Source organism: Sebastes fasciatus, chromosome 13, assembly GCF_043250625.1.
Source record: "Sebastes fasciatus isolate fSebFas1 chromosome 13, fSebFas1.pri, whole genome shotgun sequence".
NCBI classification, from domain to species: domain Eukaryota; kingdom Metazoa; phylum Chordata; class Actinopteri; order Perciformes; family Sebastidae; genus Sebastes; species Sebastes fasciatus.
The window spans coordinates 34806673-34832557 of NC_133807.1; the positions used below are offsets into that span (position 1 = coordinate 34806673).

The 25885-nt window shown below is 43.4% G+C and overlaps 2 protein-coding genes and 1 long non-coding RNA gene across 14 annotated transcripts; all 3 read left to right on the forward strand.

Annotated features, from left to right (window-relative positions):
• Nucleotides 1-220: 220 nt before the first annotated feature.
• On the forward strand, nucleotides 221-17933 carry LOC141781419 (properdin-like). 3 transcript variants are annotated; one of them, XM_074657172.1, is made up of 12 exons: nucleotides 221-380; nucleotides 2401-2539; nucleotides 4516-4679; nucleotides 4825-4992; nucleotides 5081-5290; nucleotides 5377-5544; nucleotides 7371-7562; nucleotides 13341-13514; nucleotides 13611-13808; nucleotides 14612-14723; nucleotides 14909-15060; nucleotides 15096-17933. In XM_074657172.1, exons 1-11 carry the CDS (start codon nucleotides 311-313, stop codon nucleotides 15036-15038), a joined length of 1725 nt encoding a protein of 574 aa, XP_074513273.1. In that variant the 5' UTR covers nucleotides 221-310; the 3' UTR covers nucleotides 15039-15060; nucleotides 15096-17933. The 3 variants fall into 3 exon arrangements, with proteins under 3 accessions (XP_074513273.1, XP_074513274.1, XP_074513275.1); XM_074657173.1 differs by having other exon boundaries at nucleotides 14909-15056; nucleotides 16632-17933; XM_074657174.1 differs by having other exon boundaries at nucleotides 14909-15056; nucleotides 17539-17933.
• LOC141781421 (uncharacterized) lies at nucleotides 8706-10285 on the forward strand. 3 transcript variants are annotated; one of them, XR_012596866.1, is made up of 6 exons: nucleotides 8706-8754; nucleotides 8848-8943; nucleotides 9007-9258; nucleotides 9290-9321; nucleotides 9508-9571; nucleotides 10166-10285. It is a non-coding gene; the product is annotated as an uncharacterized LOC141781421 (long non-coding RNA). The 3 variants fall into 3 exon arrangements; XR_012596865.1 differs by having other exon boundaries at nucleotides 9007-9321; XR_012596867.1 differs by lacking the exon at nucleotides 10166-10285 and adding an exon at nucleotides 9885-9967 and having other exon boundaries at nucleotides 9007-9321.
• A 4358-nt stretch (nucleotides 17934-22291) lies between the features above and the next one.
• Nucleotides 22292-23620, forward strand: LOC141781420 (coagulation factor IX-like). Of its 8 annotated transcripts, none has more exons than XM_074657179.1 (3): nucleotides 22292-23168; nucleotides 23257-23388; nucleotides 23433-23620. In XM_074657179.1, exon 1 carries the CDS (start codon nucleotides 22297-22299, stop codon nucleotides 22786-22788), a length of 492 nt encoding a protein of 163 aa, XP_074513280.1. In that variant the 5' UTR covers nucleotides 22292-22296; the 3' UTR covers nucleotides 22789-23168; nucleotides 23257-23388; nucleotides 23433-23620. The 8 variants fall into 8 exon arrangements, with proteins under 8 accessions (XP_074513280.1, XP_074513283.1, XP_074513284.1 ...); XM_074657182.1 differs by having other exon boundaries at nucleotides 22292-23080; nucleotides 23125-23168; nucleotides 23257-23620; XM_074657183.1 differs by having other exon boundaries at nucleotides 22292-22992; nucleotides 23125-23168; nucleotides 23257-23620.
• The last annotated feature ends 2265 nt before the right edge of the window (nucleotides 23621-25885 follow it).

The window sequence follows — 25885 nt, forward strand, 5'->3', positions numbered from 1 at the left end:
GCAGAACGCTGACGTGTTGATGATGGATGAGAAACTATTAATTGTGTGTTGTGAGGTTGATGAACTTTACAGTAAATCCTGCATTTACTCACAAACACATACTTGTTTTTATCACACGGACTCTCTGCAGTTTGACCTCTGACCCTCGTCTTAAATAAACAAAACCGGGTGTTCTGCTTTCATGGTCGACCTTATAAGGACTTCCTGTTTGTCCCCTAACACACACACACACACACACACACACACTGGGAGTGATCGGAGGGTTGGTGGGACAACGTTACCAGAAGACTGTTGTTCTTTCAGCAGCAGGATGCAGGTTGAGACGGTCCCGAGGGTTCTGCTGGTCCTGGTTCTGGTCCTGGTCTCTGTGCAGCGTTCAGGTCAGTCTGGTTGTTTGTCTGTTGAACAGATTTCAGACGAGGTTTTATTAACAATGTGATTATTTTACATTTATTCTCATTAGAACGAAGCAGAGGAGCTCATTACATATAAAAACATAATCATCTGATACACACATACATACTGTATATATATATATATATATTAGTGCAGAAATTAAAATATAACAGATTACTATAAATGGTATTTATATTTGTGGAGTGCAGTAGTTACTAAACTGTAATATATATGTATATGAGAAGTAATAAATACACAGAGATGTAGTAAAACAGTAACTATAATACTGGAAGAAGTACTCCGATATTTTACTTCAGTAGAAGTACTAATACCACAGATCTATATAATATACAGATATATAAATACTCTGTTACAAGTAAAAGTCCTGCATTCAAAATCTACTTTAAGTAACAACAGTAAAAGTACTATAATCTATATTATATTACTATATTCTAATGATTTATTATTATATACTGCTGCTAGTTTAATCTATAATAACACATGATTTATTATTATATACTGCTGCTAGTTTAATCTATAATAACACATGATTTATTATTATATACTGCTGCTAGTTTAATCTATAATAACACATGATTTATTATTATATACTGCTGCTAGTTTAATCTATAATAACACATGATTTATTATTATATACTGCTGCTAGTTTAATCTATAATAACACATCATTTATTAGTTGATTATATTTAGTTTTAATAATCTGAATCTAAAGTAATTAAAGCAGTCAGGTGTAGTAGAGGAGAAGTAGAGAGTAGCAGGAGATATAAATACTCCAGTAGAGTAGAAGTACCTCAGATGATGTAGTAATAGAGTAAATGTACTGAGTTGGTCTCCAGCAGATGAAACGATGATGATCAGGTGTGAAACGGCTCCTCCTGCAGGTCAGAGCAACAAACAACAAGTCATTGATTATTAGATCAGAAACACTAAACTGCATATTAATATTAATATTTATGAGTTGGTCCTGACTGAACGTGAGACGTCGTGTCTCACTGAGACACTCGTTCTGTCCTGAGGATCAGTCTGTCGGTCACACGGACGCTCTGAGTCAGAGACGTACATCAGGCTCAGTCCGTTTCATCCAAAATGACCAGAAGACAGAAATGTATTATTATATATACTCATATTAATAATAATGATAATAATAATAATAATAATAATAATAATGATAATAATGATAATAATAATGATAATAATAAGAAACAGCAGTGAAAGTCTCCATGAAGAAGAAAATGAAACTCTCACAGCTTTTTGGAAATTTGCCTCAAAATTGTGAAACTTTAGAAAAACGTGAACTTTCCCCTCTGTCGAAATCCTGGAAATCACACACACACACACACGCACGCACACACACGCATGCACACACACACACATGCATGCACGCACACACATGCACGCACGCACACACACAGACTCCCTCACACACACACACGCACGCACACGCACACACACACCCTGTGGAAGTGAAACTGCATTAATCATCATTATTCATATTGTGTTAACGTGATAATATTCCATCTCTCAGAGGTCGTAGTGGTGGCAGAAATGTCAACAAAAAAAGTGTCAGAATTTTTTTATTTTTATTTCCCCAGAAAAAAGAGTTTGAAAAATGTTCAAAATAAGTCGGAAAAAAGTCAGAAAAGATTTGGAAAAAAAGTCCAGAAAATGTCAGAAAGTCAGAAACATGGCGGGAAATAATCCCCAAAATGTAAAAAAAAAAGTCTGAAAAATGTCCAAAAAAAATCTGAAAAAAGACAGAAAAAAGAGTTGGAAAATGTAAAAAAAAAGTCGGAAAGATTTTGAAAGAAAGAGTCCGTAAAATGTCTGGAAAAAAAGTCTGAAAATGTCCAAAAAAAAAAAAATCTGTGATTAATTTGTGATTAATAACGATGAACTATTTGAATCAATTGACAGCCCTAATATACACACATAGTGTGTGTCTCTCATACGTGTGTGTGTGTGTGTGTGTGTGTGTGTGTGCAGAGTGTGTGCGTTGTTTTGCACGTTTCAACCTGATCCGGGGTCAGTGTGATGAAGAGCTTGGTGAGGTGGATGAAGACGACTGCTGCCAGAACCCTCAGTACGGTTACCAGGCAACAGACGGAGTGTGTCGGTCATGTGGGTCAGTGCACACACGCACACGCACACGCACACGCACACGCACACTCACACGATAACAGACTCCCAGGTGTCCTCTAGAGACGATAACAGACTCTCAGGTGTCCTCTAGAGACGATAACAGACTCTCAGGTGTCCTCTAGAGACGATAACAGACTCTCAGGTGTCCTCTAGAGACGATAACAGACTCCCAGGTGTCCTCTAGAGACGATAACAGACTCCCAGGTGTCCTCTAGAGACGATAACAGACTCCCAGGTGTCCTCTAGAGACGATAACAGACTCCCAGGTGTCCTCTAGAGACGATAACAGACTCAGGTGTCCTCTAGAGACGATAACAGACTCTCAGGTGTCCTCTAGAGACGATAACAGACTCCCAGGTGTCCTCGTAGAGACGATAACAGACTCCCAGGTGTCCTCTAGAGACGATAACAGACTCTCAGGTGTCCTAGTAGAGATGATAACAGACTCCCAGGTGTCCTCTAGAGACGATAACAGACTCTCAGGTGTCCTCTAGAGACGATAACAGACTCCCAGGTGTCCTCTAGAGACGATAACAGACTCTCAGGTGTCCTCTAGAGACGATAACAGACTCCCAGGTGTCCTCGTAGAGACGATAACAGACTCCCAGGTGTCCTCTAGAGACGATAACAGACTCCCAGGTGTCCTCTAGAGACGATAACAGACTCCCAGGTGTCCTCATAGAGACGATAACAGACTCCCAGGTGTCCTCGTAGAGACGATAACAGACTCCCAGGTGTCCTCTAGAGACGATAACAGACTCCCAGGTGTCCTCTAGAGACGATAACAGACTCTCAGGTGTCCTCTAGAGACGATAACAGACTCCCAGGTGTCCTCTAGAGACGATAACAGACTCTCAGGTGTCCTCTAGAGACGATAACAGACTCCCAGGTGTCCTCTAGAGACGATAACAGACTCCCAGGTGTCCTCTAGAGATGATAACAGACTCAGGTGTCCTCTAGAGACGATAACAGACTCTCAGGTGTCCTCTAGAGACGATAACAGACTCCCAGGTGTCCTCGTAGAGACGATAACAGACTCCCAGGTGTCCTCTAGAGACGATAACAGACTCCCAGGTGTCCTCTAGAGACGATAACAGACTCCCAGGTGTCCTCTAGAGACGATAACAGACTCCCAGGTGTCCTCTAGAGATGATAACAGACTCTCAGGTGTCCTCTAGAGACGATAACAGACTCCCAGGTGTCCTCTAGAGACGATAACAGACTCCCAGGTGTCCTCTAGAGACGATAACAGACTCCCAGGTGTCCTCTAGAGATGATAACAGACTCTCAGGTGTCCTCTAGAGACGATAACAGACTCCCAGGTGTCCTCTAGAGATGATAACAGACTCCCAGGTGTCCTCTAGAGACGATAACAGACTCCCAGGTGTCCTCTAGAGATGATAACAGACTCTCAGGTGTCCTCTAGAGACGATAACAGACTCCCAGGTGTCCTCTAGAGATGATAACAGACTCTCAGGTGTCCTCTAGAGACGATAACAGACTCCCAGGTGTCCTCTAGAGACGATAACAGACTCTCAGGTGTCCTCTAGAGACGATAACAGACTCCCAGGTGTCCTCTAGAGATGATAACAGACTCCCAGGTGTCCTCTAGAGACGATAACAGACTCCCAGGTGTCCTCTAGAGATGATAACAGACTCTCAGGTGTCCTCTAGAGACGATAACAGACTCCCAGGTGTCCTCTAGAGACGATAACAGACTCTCAGGTGTCCTCTAGAGACGATAACAGACTCCCAGATGTCCTAGTAGAGACGATAACAGACTCCCAGGTGTCCTCTAGAGACGATAACAGACTCTCAGGTGTCCTCTAGAGACGATAACAGACTCCCAGATGTCCTAGTAGAGACGATAACAGACTCCCAGGTGTCCTCTAGAGACGATAACAGACTCCCAGGTGTCCTCGTAGAGACGATAACCAGTGTGTGTTGGTGTGATTTCAGTCCTCCAGTCTGGTCTCCATGGTCTCCGTGGTCACGATGTAACGTCCTGTGTGGGGACGGAGTGACGCAGAGAAGCAGGACGTGTTTCGGCATCGGCGAATCAGAATGTGAGAACTCTGCGAACAAACTGGAGACAAAACTCTGCAACGGCACCTGCTGCGACGGTACACACACACACACACACACACACACACACACACACACACACACACACACACACACACACATTCATCACATGCATGTTGAGTTTGAATGTGGTTTCTGTGTGTGTGTGTGTGTGTGTGTGTGTGTGTGTGTGTGTGTGTGCAGGTGAGGGGTGGGGCTTGTGGCTCACCTGGTCGTCCTGCTCGGTGACCTGTGGAGAAGGCGGAGTCAGGAGGAGACAGAGAGTCTGCTCCAGTCGTCCTGAGTGTCGCTTGGCCTGCAGCGGTCCTTCAGAGGAGACAGAGATGTGTCCAACACACAACACCTGTCCAGGTAACCTGTCTCTCTGTCTGTCCTCCTGACTGTCTCTCTGAGTGTCTCTCTGTCTGTTTGACTGTCTGTGTCTCTGTCCGTCCCTCAGTTCATGGCGGTTGGTCCCATTGGTCCGGTTGGTCTGAGTGTTCTGGTTCGTGTATCAACGTCCAGAGTGGTGATGTCATCGTCCCCTCCAGAGTGAGGTATCGTTCTTGCTCTAGCCTCGCCCCTTCCAATGACACGGTGCCACCTGGCAACGGTTGCCCTGGAGACGAACACCAGACACAGGACTGCAGCGAGCTCCCCAACTGTCCAGGTGAGAGGAACTGATCAGGTGAAACAGGTAAAGTCTTTACATGGAAAACCTGGACGTTGTGTTCTGATTGGCTGTCGTCTCTGCAGTGCGCGGCGGATGGGGGGCGTGGTCTCAGCCCGGGCCATGCTCCGCCTCCTGTGGGGAGGGGCTTCAGCTGTCAACCAGGACCTGTGATCGTCCCGCCCCTAAATATGGCGGTCGATTCTGTGACGGACCGAGCGCTCGGAGCAGCGTCTGTCAGAGTCCCTGTCCTGGTAACACACACTCGCACGCACGCACGCACGCACGCACGCACGCACGCACGCACGCACGCACGCACGCACGCACGCACGCACGCACGCACGTCAAACATCCAAACGCCGTCCTGTCTGGGTTCATAACATCACCCGGCGTTGTTTCACTGGATCTAGCATTTCACACGTCTGGTGAATTAATCAAGATAAGATCAGATGAACCTTTATTAATCCCTGGAGAGGTAAAGGTATACAAACATTATAAAAACAATAATAGATATAACAGATACAGAGTAAATGGGTGAACATAGTGTGTTCAGTCTATAAAGTGTTATACAGTGTAAAGTGCGCCAGTGGTTAGAGTCCCAGATGGTTGCAGATAGTGCATGTTAACAGTTCTTAAAGTCCTCTTAGTTGTCATATGGGGGTCAGCCTTGGTTGTGGAGCCTGATGGCTACCAGCATGAAGGACTGACCAGGATGAAGGACTGACCGGGATGAAGGACTGATCAGCATGAAGGACTGACCATGATGAAGGACTGACCAGCATGAAGGACTGACCGGGATGAAGGACTGACCAGCATGAAGGACTGACCAGCATGAAGGACTGACCGGGATGAAGGACTGACCAGCATGAAGGACTGACCGGGATGAAGGACTGACCAGCATGAAGGACTGACCAGCATGAAGGACTGACCGGGATGAAGGACTGACCAGCATGAAGGACTGACCGGGATGAAGGACTGACCAGCATGAAGGACTGACCAGCATGAAGGACTGACCGGGATGAAGGACTGACCGGCATGAAGGACTGACCGGGATGAAGGACTGACCGGGATGAAGGACTGAGCGGGATGAAGGACTGACCAGCATGAAGGACTGACCGGGATGAAGGACTGACCGGCATGAAGGACTGACCGGGATGAAGGACTGACCGGGATGAAGGACTGACCGGGATGAAGGACTGACCGGGATGAAGGACTGACCCAGCATGAAGGACTGACCAGGCGCTTTGTGTTGTGCCGAGGGGGTGGCTGAAGGAGCTCCTCATCTTAACTAGCTCATCATGGAGGGGGTGGGAGGGGTTCTCCAGGATGGCGTCCAGCTTCCTCCTCATCCTCCCCTCTGCCACCACCTCCAGATCATCCTGTTGGATCCAACCACAGAGCTAGCCTTCCTCACCAGCCTGTTCAGTCTGTTGAAGGGGGGAGGAGGTGTGGATGTTCCTGGGTCCCCTCAACACCAGGGCTCTTCTGTTCGTAGCCAGTTATCTACCTGAACCCCCCCCCCCTACACCTCCCCTGGAGCTGTCGGCCTGTAATCTCCTCTCCAGTCTGTCTTTGTAGCTGTCCTTGGCTGCCCTCAGCTCCTTCTTCAGCTCCTTCTTCAGCTCCTTCTTCAGCTCCTTCTTCAGCTCCTTCTTCAACCTTGGCCCCTTTAATGTCCCCGGCCATGAAAACCCTCTTCTTCCTGTTCAACAGGGCTTTAATGTTGTTTTTATGTTTTAATCTGGTTTATTACTGCAGTATGAACCCAAGATAAACAGATTTAATATCAATAAACAGATTTAATATCAATAAACAGATTTAATATCAATAAACAGATCAAAATGATGCTGAAATAACTATATAATGATGCTGATTAGAAAAAAGTCTGAATGCATGCTTCGTCAGGTCTGTTACCATGACGACAAGCAGACAACTTTTAAAATACTTGTTTTCTGAATGGAGTCTGGATGGATCAGAGCCAGGCTACGCAGCAGCAACAACAGTAGTTACGAATACCCAGCATCCCCCCCTAAGTCTCTCTGTCTGTCTCTCTGTCTCTGTCTCTCTGTGTCTCTGACAGTCAACGGGCTCTGGTCCGGTTGGTCCAGTTGGGGTGAGTGTCCTTCTTCCTGTATCCCACAAGGCCGAGGCCCAATCAGGACTCGCCACCGCTCCTGTTCTAACCCCGCCCCTTCATCCAGCCCGCCCGGCAACGGTTGCCATGGAGACGACAGCGAGACAGACAACTGCAACCACCTGCCTCACTGCCCAGGTACGCCTGTCTGTCTGCAACGGACTCCCAGGTGTCCTCTAGAGACGATAACAGACTCTCAGGTGTCCTCGTAGAGACGATAACAGACTCTCAGGTGTCCTAGTAGAGATGATAACAGACTCCCAGGTGCCCTCTAGAGACGATAACAGACTCCCAGGTGTCCTCTAGAGACGATAACAGACTCCCAGGTGTCCTCTAGAGACGATAACAGACTCCCAGGTGTCCTAGTAGAGATGATAACAGACTCCCAGGTGTCCTCTAGAGACGATAACAGACTCTCAGGTGTCCTCTAGAGACGATAACAGACTCTCAGGTGTCCTCATAGAGACGATAACAGACTCCCAGGTGTCCTCTAGAGACGATAACAGACTCCCAGGTGTCCTAGTAGAGATGATAACAGACTCCCAGGTGTCCTCTAGAGACGATAACAGACTCTCAGGTGTCCTCTAGAGACGATAACAGACTCCCAGGTGTCCTCTAGAGACGATAACAGACTCCCAGGTGTCCTCTAGAGACGATAACAGACTCCCAGGTGTCCTCTAGAGACGATAACAGACTCCCAGGTGTCCTAGTAGAGATGATAACAGACTCCCAGGTGTCCTCTAGAGACGATAACAGACTCCCAGGTGTCCTCTAGAGACGATAACAGACTCCCAGGTGTCCTAGTAGAGATGATAACAGACTCCCAGGTGTCCTCTAGAGACGATAACAGACTCTCAGGTGTCCTCTAGAGACGATAACAGACTCTCAGGTGTCCTCATAGAGACGATAACAGACTCCCAGGTGTCCTCTAGAGACGATAACAGACTCTCAGGTGTCCTCGTAGAGACGATAACAGACTCCCAGGTGTCCTAGTAGAGATGATAACAGACTCCCAGGTGTCCTCTAGAGACGATAACAGACTCCCAGGTCTCCTCTAGAGACGATAACAGACTCCCAGGTGTCCTAGTAGAGATGATAACAGACTCCCAGGTGTCCTCTAGAGACGATAACAGACTCCCAGGTGTCCTCTAGAGACGATAACAGACTCCCAGGTGTCCTAGTAGAGATGATAACAGACTCCCAGGTGTCCTCTAGAGACGATAACAGACTCTCAGGTGTCCTCATAGAGACGATAACAGACTCCCAGGTGTCCTCTAGAGACGATAACAGACTCTCAGGTGTCCTAGTAGAGATGATAACAGACTCCCAGGTGTCCTCTAGAGACGATAACAGACTCCCAGGTGTCCTCTAGAGACGATAACAGACTCCCAGGTGTCCTCTAGAGACGATAACAAACTCCCAGGTGTCCTCATAGAGACGATAACAGACTCCCAGGTGTCCTAGTAGAGACGATAACAGACTCCCAGGTGTCCTCATAGAGACGATAACAGACTCCCAGGTGTCCTCGTAGAGACGATAACAGACTCTCAGGTGTCCTCTAGAGACGATAACAGACTCCCAGGTGTCCTCATAGAGACGATAACAGACTCCCAGGTGTCCTAGTAGAGACGATAACAGACTCTCAGGTGTCCTCTAGAGACGATAACAGACTCCCAGGTGTCCTCTAGAGACGATAACAGACTCTCATGTGTCCTCTAGAGACGATAACAGACTCTCAGGTGTCCTCGTAGAGACGATAACAGACTCTCAGGTGTCCTCTAGAGATGATAACAGACTCTCAGGTGTCCTCATAGAGACGATAACAGACTCTCAGGTGTCCTCTAGAGACGATAACAGACTCCCAGGTGTCCTCATAGAGACGATAACAGACTCTCAGGTGTCCTCTAGAGACGATAACAGACTCCCAGGTGTCCTCTAGAGACGATAACAGACTCTCAGGTGTCCTCTAGAGACGATAACAGACTCTCAGGTGTCCTCTAGAGACGATAACAGACTCCCAGGTGTCCTCTAGAGACGATAACAGACTCTCAGGTGTCCTCTAGAGACGATAACAGACTCCCAGGTGTCCTCATAGAGACGATAACAGACTCTCAGGTGTCCTCATAGAGACGATAACAGACTCTCAGGTGTCCTCTAGAGACGATAACAGACTCCCAGGTGTCCTCTAGAGACGATAACAGACTCTCAGGTGTCCTCTAGAGACGATAACAGACTCCCAGGTGTCCTCTAGAGACGATAACAGACTCTCAGGTGTCCTCTAGAGACGATAACAGACTCTCAGGTGTCCTCTAGAGACGATAACAGACTCCCAGGTGTCCTCGTAGAGACGATAACAGACTCCCAGGTGTCCTCGTAGAGACGATAACAGACTCTCAGGTGTCCTCGTAGAGACGATAACAGACTCTCAGGTGTCCTCTAGAGACGATAACAGACTCCCAGGTGTCCTCATAGAGACGATAACAGACTCCCAGGTGTCCTAGTAGAGACGATAACAGACTCTCAGGTGTCCTCTAGAGACGATAACAGACTCTCAGGTGTCCTCTAGAGACGATAACAGACTCTCAGGTGTCCTCTAGAGACGATAACAGACTCCCAGGTGTCCTCTAGAGACGATAACAGACTCTCAGGTGTCCTCTAGAGACGATAACAGACTCCCAGGTGTCCTCTAGAGACGATAACAGACTCTCAGGTGTCCTCTAGAGACGATAACAGACTCCCAGGTGTCCTCGTAGAGACGATAACAGACTCCCAGGTGTCCTCATAGAGACGATAACAGACTCCCAGGTGTCCTAGTAGAGACGATAACAGACTCTCAGGTGTCCTCTAGAGACGATAACAGACTCTCAGGTGTCCTCTAGAGACGATAACAGACTCTCAGGTGTCCTCTAGAGACGATAACAGACTCTCAGGTGTCCTCTAGAGACGATAACAGACTCTCAGGTGTCCTCTAGAGACGATAACAGACTCTCAGGTGTCCTCTAGAGACGATAACAGACTCCCAGGTGTCCTCTAGAGACGATAACAGACTCTCAGGTGTCCTCTAGAGACGATAACAGACTCTCAGGTGTCCTCTAGAGACGATAACAGACTCCCAGGTGTCCTCGTAGAGACGATAACAGACTCCCAGGTGTCCTCGTAGAGACGATAACAGACTCTCAGGTGTCCTCGTAGAGACGATAACAGACTCTCAGGTGTCCTCTAGAGACGATAACAGACTCCCAGGTGTCCTCATAGAGACGATAACAGACTCCCAGGTGTCCTAGTAGAGACGATAACAGACTCTCAGGTGTCCTCTAGAGACGATAACAGACTCTCAGGTGTCCTCTAGAGACGATAACAGACTCTCAGGTGTCCTCTAGAGACGATAACAGACTCCCAGGTGTCCTCGTAGAGACGATAACAGACTCCCAGGTGTCCTCGTAGAGACGATAACAGACTCTCAGGTGTCCTCGTAGAGACGATAACAGACTCTCAGGTGTCCTCTAGAGACGATAACAGACTCCCAGGTGTCCTCATAGAGACGATAACAGACTCCCAGGTGTCCTAGTAGAGACGATAACAGACTCTCAGGTGTCCTCTAGAGACGATAACAGACTCTCAGGTGTCCTCTAGAGACGATAACAGACTCTCAGGTGTCCTCTAGAGACGATAACAGACTCCCAGGTGTCCTCTAGAGACGATAACAGACTCTCAGGTGTCCTCTAGAGACGATAACAGACTCTCAGGTGTCCTCTAGAGACGATAACAGACTCTCAGGTGTCCTCTAGAGACGATAACAGACTCCCAGGTGTCCTCTAGAGACGATAACAGACTCTCAGGTGTCCTCTAGAGACGATAACAGACTCTCAGGTGTCCTCTAGAGACGATAACAGACTCTCAGGTGTCCTCATAGAGACGATAACAGACTCTCAGGTGTCCTCATAGAGACGATAACAGACTCTCAGGTGTCCTCGTAGAGACGATAACAGACTCTCAGGTGTCCTCGTAGAGACGATAACAGACTCCCAGGTGTCCTAGTAGAGACGATAACAGACTCTCAGGTGTCCTCGTAGAGACGATAACAGACTCTCAGGTGTCCTCGTAGAGACGATAACAGACTCCCAGGTGTCCTAGTAGAGACGATAACAGACTCTCAGGTGTCCTCGTAGAGACGATAACAGACTCTCAGGTGTCCTCGTAGAGACGATAACAGACTCCCAGGTGTCCTAGTAGAGACGATAACAGACTCTCAGGTGTCCTCTAGAGACGATAACAGACTCTCAGGTGTCCTCGTAGAGACGATAACAGACTCCCAGGTGTCCTAGTAGAGACGATAACAGACTCTCAGGTGTCCTCGTAGAGACGATAACAGACTCCCAGGTGTCCTCATAGAGACGATAACAGACTCCCAGGTGTCCTAGTAGAGACGATAACAGACTCTCAGGTGTCCTCTAGAGACGATAACAGACTCTCAGGTGTCCTCTAGAGACGATAACAGACTCTCAGGTGTCCTCTAGAGACGATAACAGACTCCCAGGTGTCCTCGTAGAGACGATAACAGACTCCCAGGTGTCCTCGTAGAGACGATAACAGACTCCCAGGTGTCCTCGTAGAGACGATAACAGACTCTCAGGTGTCCTCGTAGAGACGATAACAGACTCTCAGGTGTCCTCTAGAGACGATAACAGACTCCCAGGTGTCCTCATAGAGACGATAACAGACTCCCAGGTGTCCTAGTAGAGACGATAACAGACTCTCAGGTGTCCTCTAGAGACGATAACAGACTCTCAGGTGTCCTCTAGAGACGATAACAGACTCTCAGGTGTCCTCTAGAGACGATAACAGACTCCCAGGTGTCCTCTAGAGACGATAACAGACTCTCAGGTGTCCTCTAGAGACGATAACAGACTCTCAGGTGTCCTCTAGAGACGATAACAGACTCCCAGGTGTCCTCTAGAGACGATAACAGACTCTCAGGTGTCCTCTAGAGACGATAACAGACTCTCAGGTGTCCTCTAGAGACGATAACAGACTCTCAGGTGTCCTCATAGAGACGATAACAGACTCTCAGGTGTCCTCATAGAGACGATAACAGACTCTCAGGTGTCCTCGTAGAGACGATAACAGACTCTCAGGTGTCCTCGTAGAGACGATAACAGACTCCCAGGTGTCCTAGTAGAGACGATAACAGACTCTCAGGTGTCCTCGTAGAGACGATAACAGACTCTCAGGTGTCCTCGTAGAGACGATAACAGACTCCCAGGTGTCCTAGTAGAGACGATAACAGACTCTCAGGTGTCCTCTAGAGACGATAACAGACTCTCAGGTGTCCTCGTAGAGACGATAACAGACTCCCAGGTGTCCTAGTAGAGACGATAACAGACTCTCAGGTGTCCTCTAGAGACGATAACAGACTCTCAGGTGTCCTCGTAGAGACGATAACAGACTCCCAGGTGTCCTAGTAGAGACGATAACAGACTCCCAGGTGTCCTCTAGAGACGATAACAGACTCCCAGGTGTCCTCTAGAGACGATAACAGACTCCCAGGTGTCCTCTAGAGACGATAACAGACTCTCAGGTGTCCTCGTAGAGACGATAACAGACTCCCAGGTGTCCTCTAGAGACGATAACAGACTCTCAGGTGTCCTCTAGAGACGATAACAGACTCTCAGGTGTCCTCGTAGAGACGATAACAGACTCCCAGGTGTCCTCGTAGAGACGATAACAGACTCCCAGGTGTCCTCTAGAGACGATAACAGACTCTCAGGTGTCCTCTAGAGACGATAACAGACTCTCAGGTGTCCTCGTAGAGACGATAACAGACTCCCAGGTGTCCTCGTAGAGACGATAACAGACTCCCAGGTGTCCTCGTAGAGACGATAACTCTCTCTGTCTTTCTGTCCATCTCTGGACCAGTGGACGGAGGTTGGGGGTCTTGGTCTCCTTTCTCTTCCTGTCCTGTTACCTGTGGGGTGGGGCTTCAGGTGTCACTCAGGAGATGTGACAGCCCCACCCCCAAACACGGCGGCCGGCCATGTCCAGGAGAGGGACGTCGAGCCAGCGTCTGTAAGACCAACGTCCATTGTCCAGGTACACACGAGACGTTTGTCCCCAGCGGCCGACCGGTCGGGTCGTAACACGTGAATCAGTTCACTTCGTACGAGTGTAACTTCTGTGTGTTTGCAGTGGACGGGTCGTGGTCGGAGTGGTCGCCGTGGAAACCATGTAAATACCCGTTCGGTGGGCGGGAGATCCGCTGCAAGCAGCTGGGAGGCAGTCAGACTCGAGAGCGCGAGTGTCTTTATCGAGCTCACAACGGGTCCATCTGCAGCGGGGACACCCTGACGGAGAGACGGGTCTGCTATGATGTCAGCGGCTGTTACAGTGGGTGACACACACGCACGCACGCACGCACGCACGCACGCACGCACGCACGCACGCACGCAGTTAAACTGACAACATTTTCAATGCTAACAGGACACTTGGTGTCTTCAAATGGGACCGTGTTTACGAGATGGGAAGTCGTGTACATGATATGTTGCCGTTCAAGTGGTCAAGTCGTGAGAACACTGCTGCTAAGCAACGGCAATATTAACGTTACTGTCGGCGTCTAGAAGCTACAGAGGTAGGGTTAAAAATGTTCTTAACCGATAACCGACCCTCGTTAACCGATTATTAACCGTTAACAAACAAGATTAGTGCCTCACATGCAGCGGTGCTCCAGCTGCAGGAGCGTTAACTCAGCAGCTACGATGCTGCGTGTAGTGTCGCGGACATGCAGCCACTTTCCCAGTAAAAGTCTCCACCGCACGAGCTGGAGAGATCGGAGCCGACTTCCTGCATCCTGGTACTCCGACTCTGCCTCTTAAGGTGGACTGTTAAGGTGGACCAGCTTTTCTCCTTCAAGAGACGAGCCGCTCAGCTTTTGAGTTCATTATTAATATTTCTTTTAACCGTTTTAACCGATAGCGTTAATCAGTTAAAATGCTTAATGTCGGTTAACGGTTAACGGTTAACGGTTAGCGGTTAGCGGTTAATTATGGACATCCCTATACAGAGGCTAACAATTTAGCAAGCTAGCAAGTGGGTAACATAACAGACTCCCAGGTGTCCTCGTAGAGACGATAAGAATTAACAGGATAAACAGTGTGTGTGTGTGTGTGTGTGTGTGTGTGTGTGCGTTACAGTGAAGGGCAGCTGGGATGGATGGGAGTCGTGGAGTTTGTGTAATCCGTCCTGTGGAGGGAAACCCAGACGCTTCAGGAAGAGACGCTGTAAACCTGATTACAGCGACTACAAGTGAGTTTACTAAATATGAAATATGAAATGTGATTAAATACAGCAGAGCTGTCTGTAACTGGACCAGAGAACTCTGACTACAGCAGAAGTGTCGGTAACCGTTGATGAAAGCAGAATCAGACGGAGTGATATTATACTCAAACGTACGTGTGTGTGTGTGCGTGTGTGTGTGTGCGTGTTTTCAGTCCTACCATTGGTCGTATGAAGGAGCCAGCGATGTTCTTTGGGAATCCAAATGCCGACTGCGGCGCAGCGCCCGACGGCGGGCAGAAGATTGAGATTCAGCCCTGTGTCAACGTTCCCGCCTGCACCTGAAAACCTGCTCAATAATGACTTTACATATCCTCCTCACCGATGACTTTAACAACACCAACATATCCCTCACCGATGACTTTAACAACACCAACATATCCCTCACCGATGACTTTAACAACACCAACATATCCCTCACCGATGACTTTAACAACACCAACATATCCCTCACCGATGAATTTAACAACACCAACATATCCCTCACCGATGACTTTAACAACACCAACATATCCCTCACCGATGACTTTAACAACACCAACATATCCCTCACCGATGACTTTAACAACACCAACATATCCCTCACCGATGACTTTAACAACACCAACATATCCCTCACCGATGAATTTAACAACACCAACATATCCTCCTCACCGATGACTTTAACAACACCAACATATCCCTCACCGATGACTTTAACAACACCAACATATCCCTCACCGATGACTTTAACAACACCAACATATCCCTCACCGATGACTTTAACAACACCAACATATCCCTCACCGATGACTTTAACAACACCAACATATCCCTCACCGATGACTTTAACAACACCAACATATCCCTCACCGATGAATTTAACAACACCAACATATCCTCCTCACCGATGACTTTAACAACACCAACATATCCCTCACCGATGAATTTAACAACACCAACATATCCTCCTCACCGATGACTTTAACAACACCAACATATCCCTCACCGATGACTTTAACAACACCAACATATCCCTCACCGATGAATTTAACAACACCAACATATCCTCCTCACCGATGACTTTAACAACACCAACATATCCCTCACCGATGACTTTAACAACACCAACATATCCCTCACCGATGAATTTAACAACTCCAACATATCGTTCACCGATGACTTTAACAACACCAACATATCCTCCTCACCGATGACTTTAACAACACCAACATATCCCTCACCGATGACTTTAACAACACCAACATATCCTCCTCACCGATGACTTTAACAACTCCAACATATCCCTCACCGATGACTTTAACAACACCAACATATCCCTCACCGATGACTTTAACAACACCAACATATCCTCCTCACCGATGACTTTAACAACACCAACATATCCTCCTCACCGATGACTTTAACAACACCAACATATCCCTCACCGATGACTTTAACAACACCAACATATCCCTCACCGATGACTTTAACAACACCAACATATCCTCCTCACCGATGACTTTAACAATACCAACATATCCCTCACCGATGACTTTAACAACACCAACATATCCTCCTCACCGATGACTTTAATAACACCAACATATCCTCCTCACCGATGACTTTAACAACACCAACATATCCCTCACCGATGACTTTAACAACACCAACATATCCCTCACCGATGACTTTAACAACACCAACATATCCCTCACCAATGAGTTTAACAACTCCAACATATCGTTCACCGATGACTTTAACAACACCAACATATCCCTCACCGATGACTTTAACAACACCAACATATCCCTCACCGATGACTTTAACAACACCAACATATCCCTCACCGATGACTTTAACAACTCCAACATATCGTTCACCGATGACTTTAACAACACCAACATATCCCTCACCAATGAGTTTAACAACACCAACATATCCCTCACCGATGACTTTAACAACACCAACATATCCTCCTCACCGATGACTTTAACTACACCAACATATCCCTCACCAATGAGTTTAACAACACCAACATATCCCTCACCGATGACTTTAACAACACCAACATATCCTCCTCACCGATGACTTTAACAACTCCAACATATCCTCCTCACCGATGACTTTAACAACACCAACATATCCCTCACCGATGACTTTAACAACACCAACATATCCTCCTCACCGATGACTTTAACAACACCAACATATCCCTCACCGATGACTTTAACAACACCAACATATCCCTCACCGATGACTTTAACAACACCAACATATCCCTCACCGATGACTTTAACAACTCCAACATATCGTTCACCGATGACTTTAACAACACCAACATATCCCTCACCAATGAGTTTAACAACACCAACATATCCCTCACCGATGACTTTAACAACACCAACATATCCTCCTCACCGATGACTTTAACTACACCAACATATCCCTCACCAATGAGTTTAACAACACCAACATATCCCTCACCGATGACTTTAACAACACCAACATATCCTCCTCACCGATGACTTTAACAACTCCAACATATCCTCCTCACCGATGACTTTAACAACACCAACATATCCCTCACCGATGACTTTAACAACACCAACATATCCTCCTCACCGATGACTTTAACAATACCAACATATCCCTCACCGATGAGTTTAACAACACCAACATATCCCTCACCAATGAGTTTAACAACACCAACATATCCCTCACCGATGACTTTAACAACACCAACATATCCCTCACCGATGACTTTAACAACACCAACATATCCCTCACCGATGACTTTAACAACACCAACATATCCCTCACCGATGAGTTTAACAACTCCAACATATCGTATCCCGGCGGCTGAGTAGAGTAACGGGGGTTAACTCTGGAGAAAGAACCGTTATCGACTCCGGCCAAAGCAGGAAAAGTTAACACCGTGGTTGGTCGGTTCTGGACTACTGTAGAAACAAGGCGGCCGGCTCCGTGAAGAGGACCCGCTCCCTATGTAGATATAAACGGCTCATTCTAAGGTAAAGAAAACACAACAATTCGTATTTTCAGGTGATTCTAGATCTCCATAATTGTTACACACTGGTCCTTTAAACAAGGCTCCTTTAGTGTTTCTTTCTCATTTGATCACTGTGCCACACTTTGCACAATATTATTTGTTATTTGTAATAAATGTATGTTCTTCAACCATGTGGTTGCCTGGGGCATCATATCTTTTTGTTTGTGTCATACATTCGGACATCTTACACATGAAGACAGGTGAGATTCAGCTCTTTCTAAAGAGAACGTAACACTAATATATGCATCAAACTTTAACCAGATCAAACAAAAGGCCCTTAAAGATAGTGTAGCCACTAATGGGTTACAATACAAATGATTAAAGCTTAAAAACTAAGGCTATAACATAAACATGATGTAAAAAACAATGTTTAAAGCTTAAAAACTAAGACTATAACATAAACATGATGTAAAAAACAATGTTTAAAGCTTAAAAACTAAGGCTATAATATAAACATGATGTAAAAAACAATGTTTAAAGCTTATAAACTAAGACTATAACATAAACATGATGTAAAAAACAATGTTTAAAGCTTATAAACTAAGGCTATAACATAAACATGATGTAAAAAACAATGTTTAAAGCTTATAAACTAAGACTATAACATAAACATGATGTAAAAAACAATGTTTAAAGCTTATAAACTAAGGCTATAATATAAACATGATGTAAAAAACAATGTTTAAAGCTTATAAACTAAGACTATAACATAAACATGATGTAAAAAACAATGTTTAAAGCTTATAAACTAAGACTATAACATAAACATGATGTAAAAAACAATGTTTAAAGCTTATAAACTAAGACTATAACATAAACATGATGTAAAAAACAATGTTTAAAGCTTATAAACTAAGACTATAACATAAACATGATGTAAAAAACAATGTTTAAAGCTTATAAACTAAGGCTATAACATAAACATGATGTAAAAAACAATGTTTAAAGCTTATAAACTAAGACTATAACATAAACATGATGTAAAAAACAATGTTTAAAGCTTATAAACTAAGGCTATAACATAAAACAGTGTAAAAAACAATAATTAAAGCTTATAAACTAAGGCTATAACATAAACATGATGTAAAAAACAATGTTTAAAGCTTATAAACTAAGACTATAACATAAACATGATATAAAAAACAATGTTTAGAGCTTATAAACTAAGACTATAACATAAACATGATGTAAAAAACAATGTTTAAAGCTTATAAACTAAGACTATAATATAAACATGATGTAAAAAACAATGTTTAAAGCTTATAAACTAAGACTATAACATAAACATGATGTAAAAAACAATGTTTAGAGCTTATAAACTAAGACTATAACATAAACATGATGTAAAAAACAATGTTTAAAGCTTATAAACTAAGACTATAACATAAACATGATGTAAAAAACAATGTTTAAAGCTTATAAACTAAGACTATAACATAAACATGATGTAAAAAACAATGTTTAGAGCTTATAAACTAAGACTATAACATAAACATGATGTAAAAAACAATGTTTAAAGCTTATAAACTAAGACTATAACATAAACATGATGTAAAAAACAATGTTTAGAGCTTATAAACTAAGACTATAACATAAACATGATGTAAAAAACAATGTTTAGAGCTTATAAACTAAGACTATAACATAAACATGATGTAAAAAACAATGTTTAAAGCTTATAAACTAAGACTATAACATAAACATGATGTAAAAAACAATGTTTAAAGCTTATAAACTAAGACTATAACATAAACATGATGTAAAAAACAATGTTTAGAGCTTATAAACTAAGACTATAACATAAACATGATGTAAAAAACAATGTTTAAAGCTTATAAACTAAGACTATAACATAAACATGATGTAAAAAACAATGTTTAAAGCTTATAAACTAAGGCTATAACATAAACATGATGTAAAAAACAATGTTTAAAGCTTATAAACTAAGGCTATAACATAAACATGATGTAAAAAACAATGTTTAAAGCTTATAAACTAAGACTATAACATAAACATGATGTAAAAAACAATGTTTAAAGCTTATAAACTAAGGCTATAACATAAACATGATGTAAAAAACAATAATTAAAGCTTATAAACTAAGACTATAACATAAACATGATGTAAAAAACAATGTTTAGAGCTTATAAACTAAGACTATAACATAAACATGATGTAAAAAACAATAATTAAAGCTTATAAACTAAGACTATAACATAAACATGATGTAAAAAACAATGTTTAAAGCTTATAAACTAAGACTATAACATAAACATGATGTAAAAAACAATGTTTAAAGCTTATAAACTAAGACTATAACATAAACATGATGTAAAAAACAATGTTTAAAGCTTATAAACTAAGGCTATAACATAAACATGATGTAAAAAACAATGTTTAAAGCTTATAAACTAAGACTATAACATAAACATGATATAAAAAACAATGTTTAAAGCTTATAAACTAAGACTATAACATAAACATGATGTAAAAAACAATGTTTAAAGCTTATAAACTAAGGCTATAACATAAAACAGTGTAAAAAACAATAATTAAAGCTTATAAACTAAGGCTATAACATAAACATGATGTAAAAAACAATGTTTAAAGCTTATAAACTAAGACTATAACATAAACATGATGTAAAAAACAATGTTTAAAGCTTATAAACTAAGACTATAACATAAACATGATATAAAAAACAATGTTTAAAGCTTATAAACTAAGACTATAACATAAACATGATGTAAAAAACAATGTTTAAAGCTTATAAACTAAGGCTATAACATAAAACAGTGTAAAAAACAATAATTAAAGCTTATAAACTAAGGCTATAACATAAAACAATGTAAAAATCAAGGATTAATAACTATCATAACTATCATACCATAAATACCAGTAACTGTTGCTGATGCATGTGTTTAGCTGCTGATTCACTTATTTGTATGTCAGAATAATAATAATAACTCTTCTTATGGCACCTTTCAATAACAGGTAACAAAGTGCTCCACAAAATATAGCTGACGACAGATGTAAATAAATAATTAAGATTAAAATAAGAAGCGGATACAATCCCCAAATGTTTTTAGGGGAGATTTAAATGAAGATAAAGAAAACAACTTTATAACTTTAATAACTGCAGCCACTGAGACTGGATATGACCTGGATCTGAAAATTAATGTTGCACAACCACAGAAGGTTCCCGTAAATGAAGGTTGTGAAAGTGTTGCCGGTAAGAGTGAAACACTGCGGGGTCGTTGGCTTTTTCAACAAACCAAAGTACCACTTTAAGTGCCAAAATCAATAACTGTTCACATGTTGTGTCTTTATTAACCAGCAGCCTGAAACAGAGTTTATTTCAGCTTCTGATTCCTGCAGCAACTACTGAAAACAGGTACTTCTTCTACATCGTAATATTAATAATAACGTTAACGATATTAATAATAATCATACATTAAACAAATGTTACTCTATGTATAGCTTTTATTCTCTGCATCACTATACTCTAGATAATGCTGGTTCAATATAAAGGTAATATCTGTAATAATGATGAAACTTAATATGTGTGTCACGTCATACAAAAAGATGCAATACATTGTTCTGAACAAGATATAGGATTATAATATTTATAATATGGAAATAGAAATATAATTTCTATGTTTCTACATAGATATTAAATGTATATAAGTAAATTAAAGTGCAGATCTTTCTTTAGGTACCTTTTTTTACTATTTACTTGGCATTTAAAATGTAATGATGACATTTTTAACTTTAACATAGAAATGGACAAAATGTTAATGAATTATTTTTAATATTGTATTGTAATAATGTTAAGTAATTTGTCAAGGGGTGGAAGAAATAAGAACATACAAATAAACCAAATGTATTAGAATGTTTGTTTGCTCTCAATAACCAGCTTCATTTAGAGATCCTATGGGATGATTATATTCATGTTTTGTAAGTGATGTAAGTATAGAGTTGCCATGGTGATGCTAGCCCGAATATCTTCACGTTTTAGTTAAACCGAACAGTGAAATGTCAAGATGCATTAACTATTATTATTATGGCTTCCTTCTAATTTCTATTCTAAGCCATATTTCTTTCGCCAAGAAAACGTGTCAACAAGGCATCTACTAAATAAAGTTGCGCTCATTCATGGGTTTACTCACGGTTAGATGTCCTTTCTGTCATTGGATGCATATGATTGATTTGCAGCCTTTGTGTGTGTGTGTGTGCGTGTGTGTGTGTGTGTGTGTGTGTGTGTGTGTGTGTGTGTGTGTGTGTGTTAAACTACATAAACCAACCCAAACAACCCAAAACAGGATATGCCGCGGCAACCCAAAGTAAAGAAAAAAGATTAACTTAAACTTTGTCTTATTGAAATGAACAAACTATATTAAAGCCCGTTAAAAAACTATTTCGGCTCTTGGCATCCTTAAACAGCTGCGCTCTCCACAGCTGATACTAAATCATACCGATGAATCATACCTGACTATGGACCCCATACCCAGCATCTCAGTCTACACGCCATGTGAAACTTTCAGACAGAAAATCGCAGAGTGCAGCAGAGACGTGGCCGGTGCTCCTTTAAGAGACATCGTTAAAGTGATGCACACCAGTTATAATGAGAACTTTGTTAAAGTCCCAGAAGCCATGCAGACTTTCAAATGTACGGTGAAGGGATACAATTACAAGACGCACGTCCATTACTCCCGATCCGTCTCCGCCTGCAGGGACGTCTCGATTCCGTGTGAGAACGGAGGAACGTGCAAGCAGCTGCTGGACACCAACGAACACCTGTGTGAGTGTCCTTATGGTTACAGTGGAGACCGATGTGAGGTGGCGATGGAACCCAAGGACGTCCTGGAGATCGTTAAAAACTCCAATGTGCCAAACATCATCACCATCACGGCCAAACTGAAACTGATGGAGGACAAACTGGAGGCCATTCTCCTCGCGCTCAACAACAGGTGTCCTCCTCAGTAACAACGGGTGTCCTCCTCAGTAACTACAGGTGTCCTCCTCAGTAACAACAGGTGTCCTCCTCAGTAACTACAGGTGTCCTCCTCAGTAACAACATGTGTCCTCCTCAGTAACTACAGGTGTCCTCCTCAGTAACTACAGGTGTCCTCCTCAGTAACAACAGGTGTCCTCCTCAGTAACTACAGGTGTCCTCCTCAGTAACAACATGTGTCCTCCTCAGTAACTACAGGTGTCCTCCTCAGTAATTACGGGTGTCCTCCTCAGTAACAACGGGTGTCCTCCTCAGTAACAACATGTGTCCTCCTCAGTAACTACAGGTGTCCTCCTCAGTAATTACAGGTGTCCTCCTCAGTAACAACGGGTGTCCTCCTCAGTAACTACAGGTGTCCTCCTCAGTAATTACAGGTGTCCTCCTCAGTAACAACATGTGTCCTCCTCAGTAACTACAGGTGTCCTCCTCAGTAATTACAGGTGTCCTCCTCAGTAACAACATGTGTCCTCCTCAGTAACAACAGGTGTCCTCCTCAGTAATTACAGGTGTCCTCCTCAGTAACAACGGGTGTCCTCCTCAGTAACTACAGGTGTCCTCCTCAGTAACAACATGTGTCCTCCTCAGTAACTACAGGTGTCCTCCTCAGTAATTACAGGTGTCCTCCTCAGTAACTACGGGTGTCCTCCTCAGTAACAACAGGTGTCCTCCTCAGTAACAACGGGTGTCCTGCTCATACCAGTAACAATAATAACAATAATAATAATTAAAGATTGTTGATTTATTTTCCAAGTTGTTGGTGTATGATATATTATTTTAATACTAAATAAAAATTCAATGAATCTATACTGTGTATTTATTTGTTAGTTAGGAAAGCAATGTTTAAGTCAGGCCTGATGTTTCCTCACTCATAACAGAATGATCTCAGTCACTTCCACACAGCTGATTAATTAAACACTGGTATCGGATCAGTACTCGGTATCGGCCGATACCCAAAGCCCAGGTATCGGTATCGGGACTGAAAAAGTCGGATCGGTGCATCCCTAGTGATGAAGAATGAAGAATGTTAGCACGACCCAAAGACTCACAATCTACAGGAAATACACCAGGTTTAATAATTTGAATATGAAAGTTCCATTTTAATCTAAAGTTAGTTTCAGTTTTAAAATGTAGAGCCGACAACCAAGTTGTACATTTTGATTCTTAAGTATAATTAAATATATGAATAATTAAAGTTATTAAAGTGACAATAGAAGTATTTAAATGACTCTGACGGTACGTGGAGTCTTTGTGATACGACCACCAGATGGCGCTAGAGTGACCAGAAACAGTCAAATCCACTGCAGCTTCAAATAAAACTGTCCAAACAATAACTGGATGAGTTACTAATGAAAGACAAACTGGTTGGTATCGTCAGTAAATGTGTGGACATTCTGATTGGTTTGAATGAAACAGAATGTTTCTCTCTTTAATATTCATCACTGTGACGCTGCACCACTCACAGCTCATACCACTTCTTTATTATATCTTATTATTATTATTTGGATATTTAAAAAACCCCTCCAGTCTATTTAGGCCTTTCTATGATATTTAATATTGATGTGAGTCATTTCCTGACTGCTTTGATTAGACACACTGTTAACCAAAATGGGAGAGAGAGAGACAGATATTTTATAACTAGAATATTAGACGTGGAGTGTAAGAAGTGTGAGAAGTGTAATGGATGAATAGACTACACTTCATTACGGCCTTCTCTCAGCTGCGTCCCGTCTCCGGCGGTGTGAAACGGACTTGAGAGGAAATAAAAAAAAATAAACATAAAAACATAATTCAAAGCGGTAAACACCCCCAGCATCCAGCCAGCTGCCCTTCCTGCATCTGTCAGTTTAAACTGTGTTGTGTTTAGTCTGATTATGACGGGAACTTCTTCATATATGTGTAATATTACCATACGATCCCTGCACTGAGCTCTGATTGGTCAGTAGGAGGTGCTTTTATACCAGTTGATCTCTTATCTGGAACATAACCTGCTCCGGAGCAGGTCAGCTGTTCAGCATCAGTTACCATGGTGATGTACTCAGCATCAGTTACCATGGTGATGTACTCAGCATCAGTTACCATGGTGATCTACTCAGCATCAGTTACCATGGTGATCTACTCAGCATCAGTTACCATGGTGATCTACTCAGCATCAGTTACCATGGTGATCTACTCAGCATCAGTTACCATGGTGATCTACCCCGCATCAGTTACTATGGTGATCTACCCCGCATCAGTTACCATGGTGATCTACTCAGCATCAGTTACCATGGTGATCTACTCAGCATCAGTTACCATGGTGATCTATCCGGTAAGAAGTGATACAACGTCGTAGGACGGAAAACCCTGAAGGGTTAAACCCTGAAGTTACCTCGCTAACGCCAAATCCTGCCTCCTGGTCCAGAGACCCGGTCCAGAGACCCGGTCCAGGGGACCTGGTTAAACCAAAATAAATAAGTCAGACAGGTATTGAGACCAGACCAGCATTAGTCCCGCCCACTCTGTTTATTAACAGGTGATGACACGTCACAGTTCATCTGTCCTTCAGTGTGCAGTATTAGTATCCCCCTCCCCACCCCCCCTCGCTGTTTTGACATCATGGAAGTGTCCCCGCAGGGCGTTCAGGTCCCAGTTCCAGTGTTTCCAGTGTTCCCAGTGTTCCCAGTCTCACTCAGGACCAGAGTCTGAATCAATAAAAGTCCGGCCCAGCTCGTTCCAGTGAAACGTCGGGATGTTGTGACGTCAGTTCAGTAGTCGTCATGGTAACTCTTCTTCTTCTTTTTTGTTTTTTGGTAGTATTGCCACGACGGTGTGCGAGTGGCCGGTCACCTTTAGGATCCTGTTCCTCACCAAGACCATCACCAAGACCACCACCGCGAAGGAAACGTGACCCTCATCGGTCATTCAGCAGCACGGACAGACGGACATTTAGATTCACGGCTTACTGACAGACTACAAGTCAGAGTTCTACAAGAGACCTGAACCAGCACGTTAAAGACCCGAACCCTACCTGAGGCCTGAAGCTAGCTAGCAGAGTTAGTAACGTTAGCTGTTAGCAGCCGTTAGCCGCAC

Bases quoted from the DNA above. Each gene is read 5' to 3' on its own strand.
- LOC141781419 (XM_074657172.1), top strand. From the start codon at position 311: ATGCAGGTTGAGACGGTCCCGAGGGTTCTGCTGGTCCTGGTTCTGGTC. The intron at 5,545-7,370 runs GTAACACACACT...TGTCTCTGACAG, and splicing joins CTGTCAGAGTCCCTGTCCTG to TCAACGGGCTCTGGTCCGGT. The intron at 13,809-14,611 runs GTGGGTGACACA...TGTGCGTTACAG, and splicing joins TGATGTCAGCGGCTGTTACA to TGAAGGGCAGCTGGGATGGA.
- LOC141781420 (XM_074657176.1), top strand. From the start codon at position 22,297: ATGGACCCCATACCCAGCATCTCAGTCTACACGCCATGTGAAACTTTC.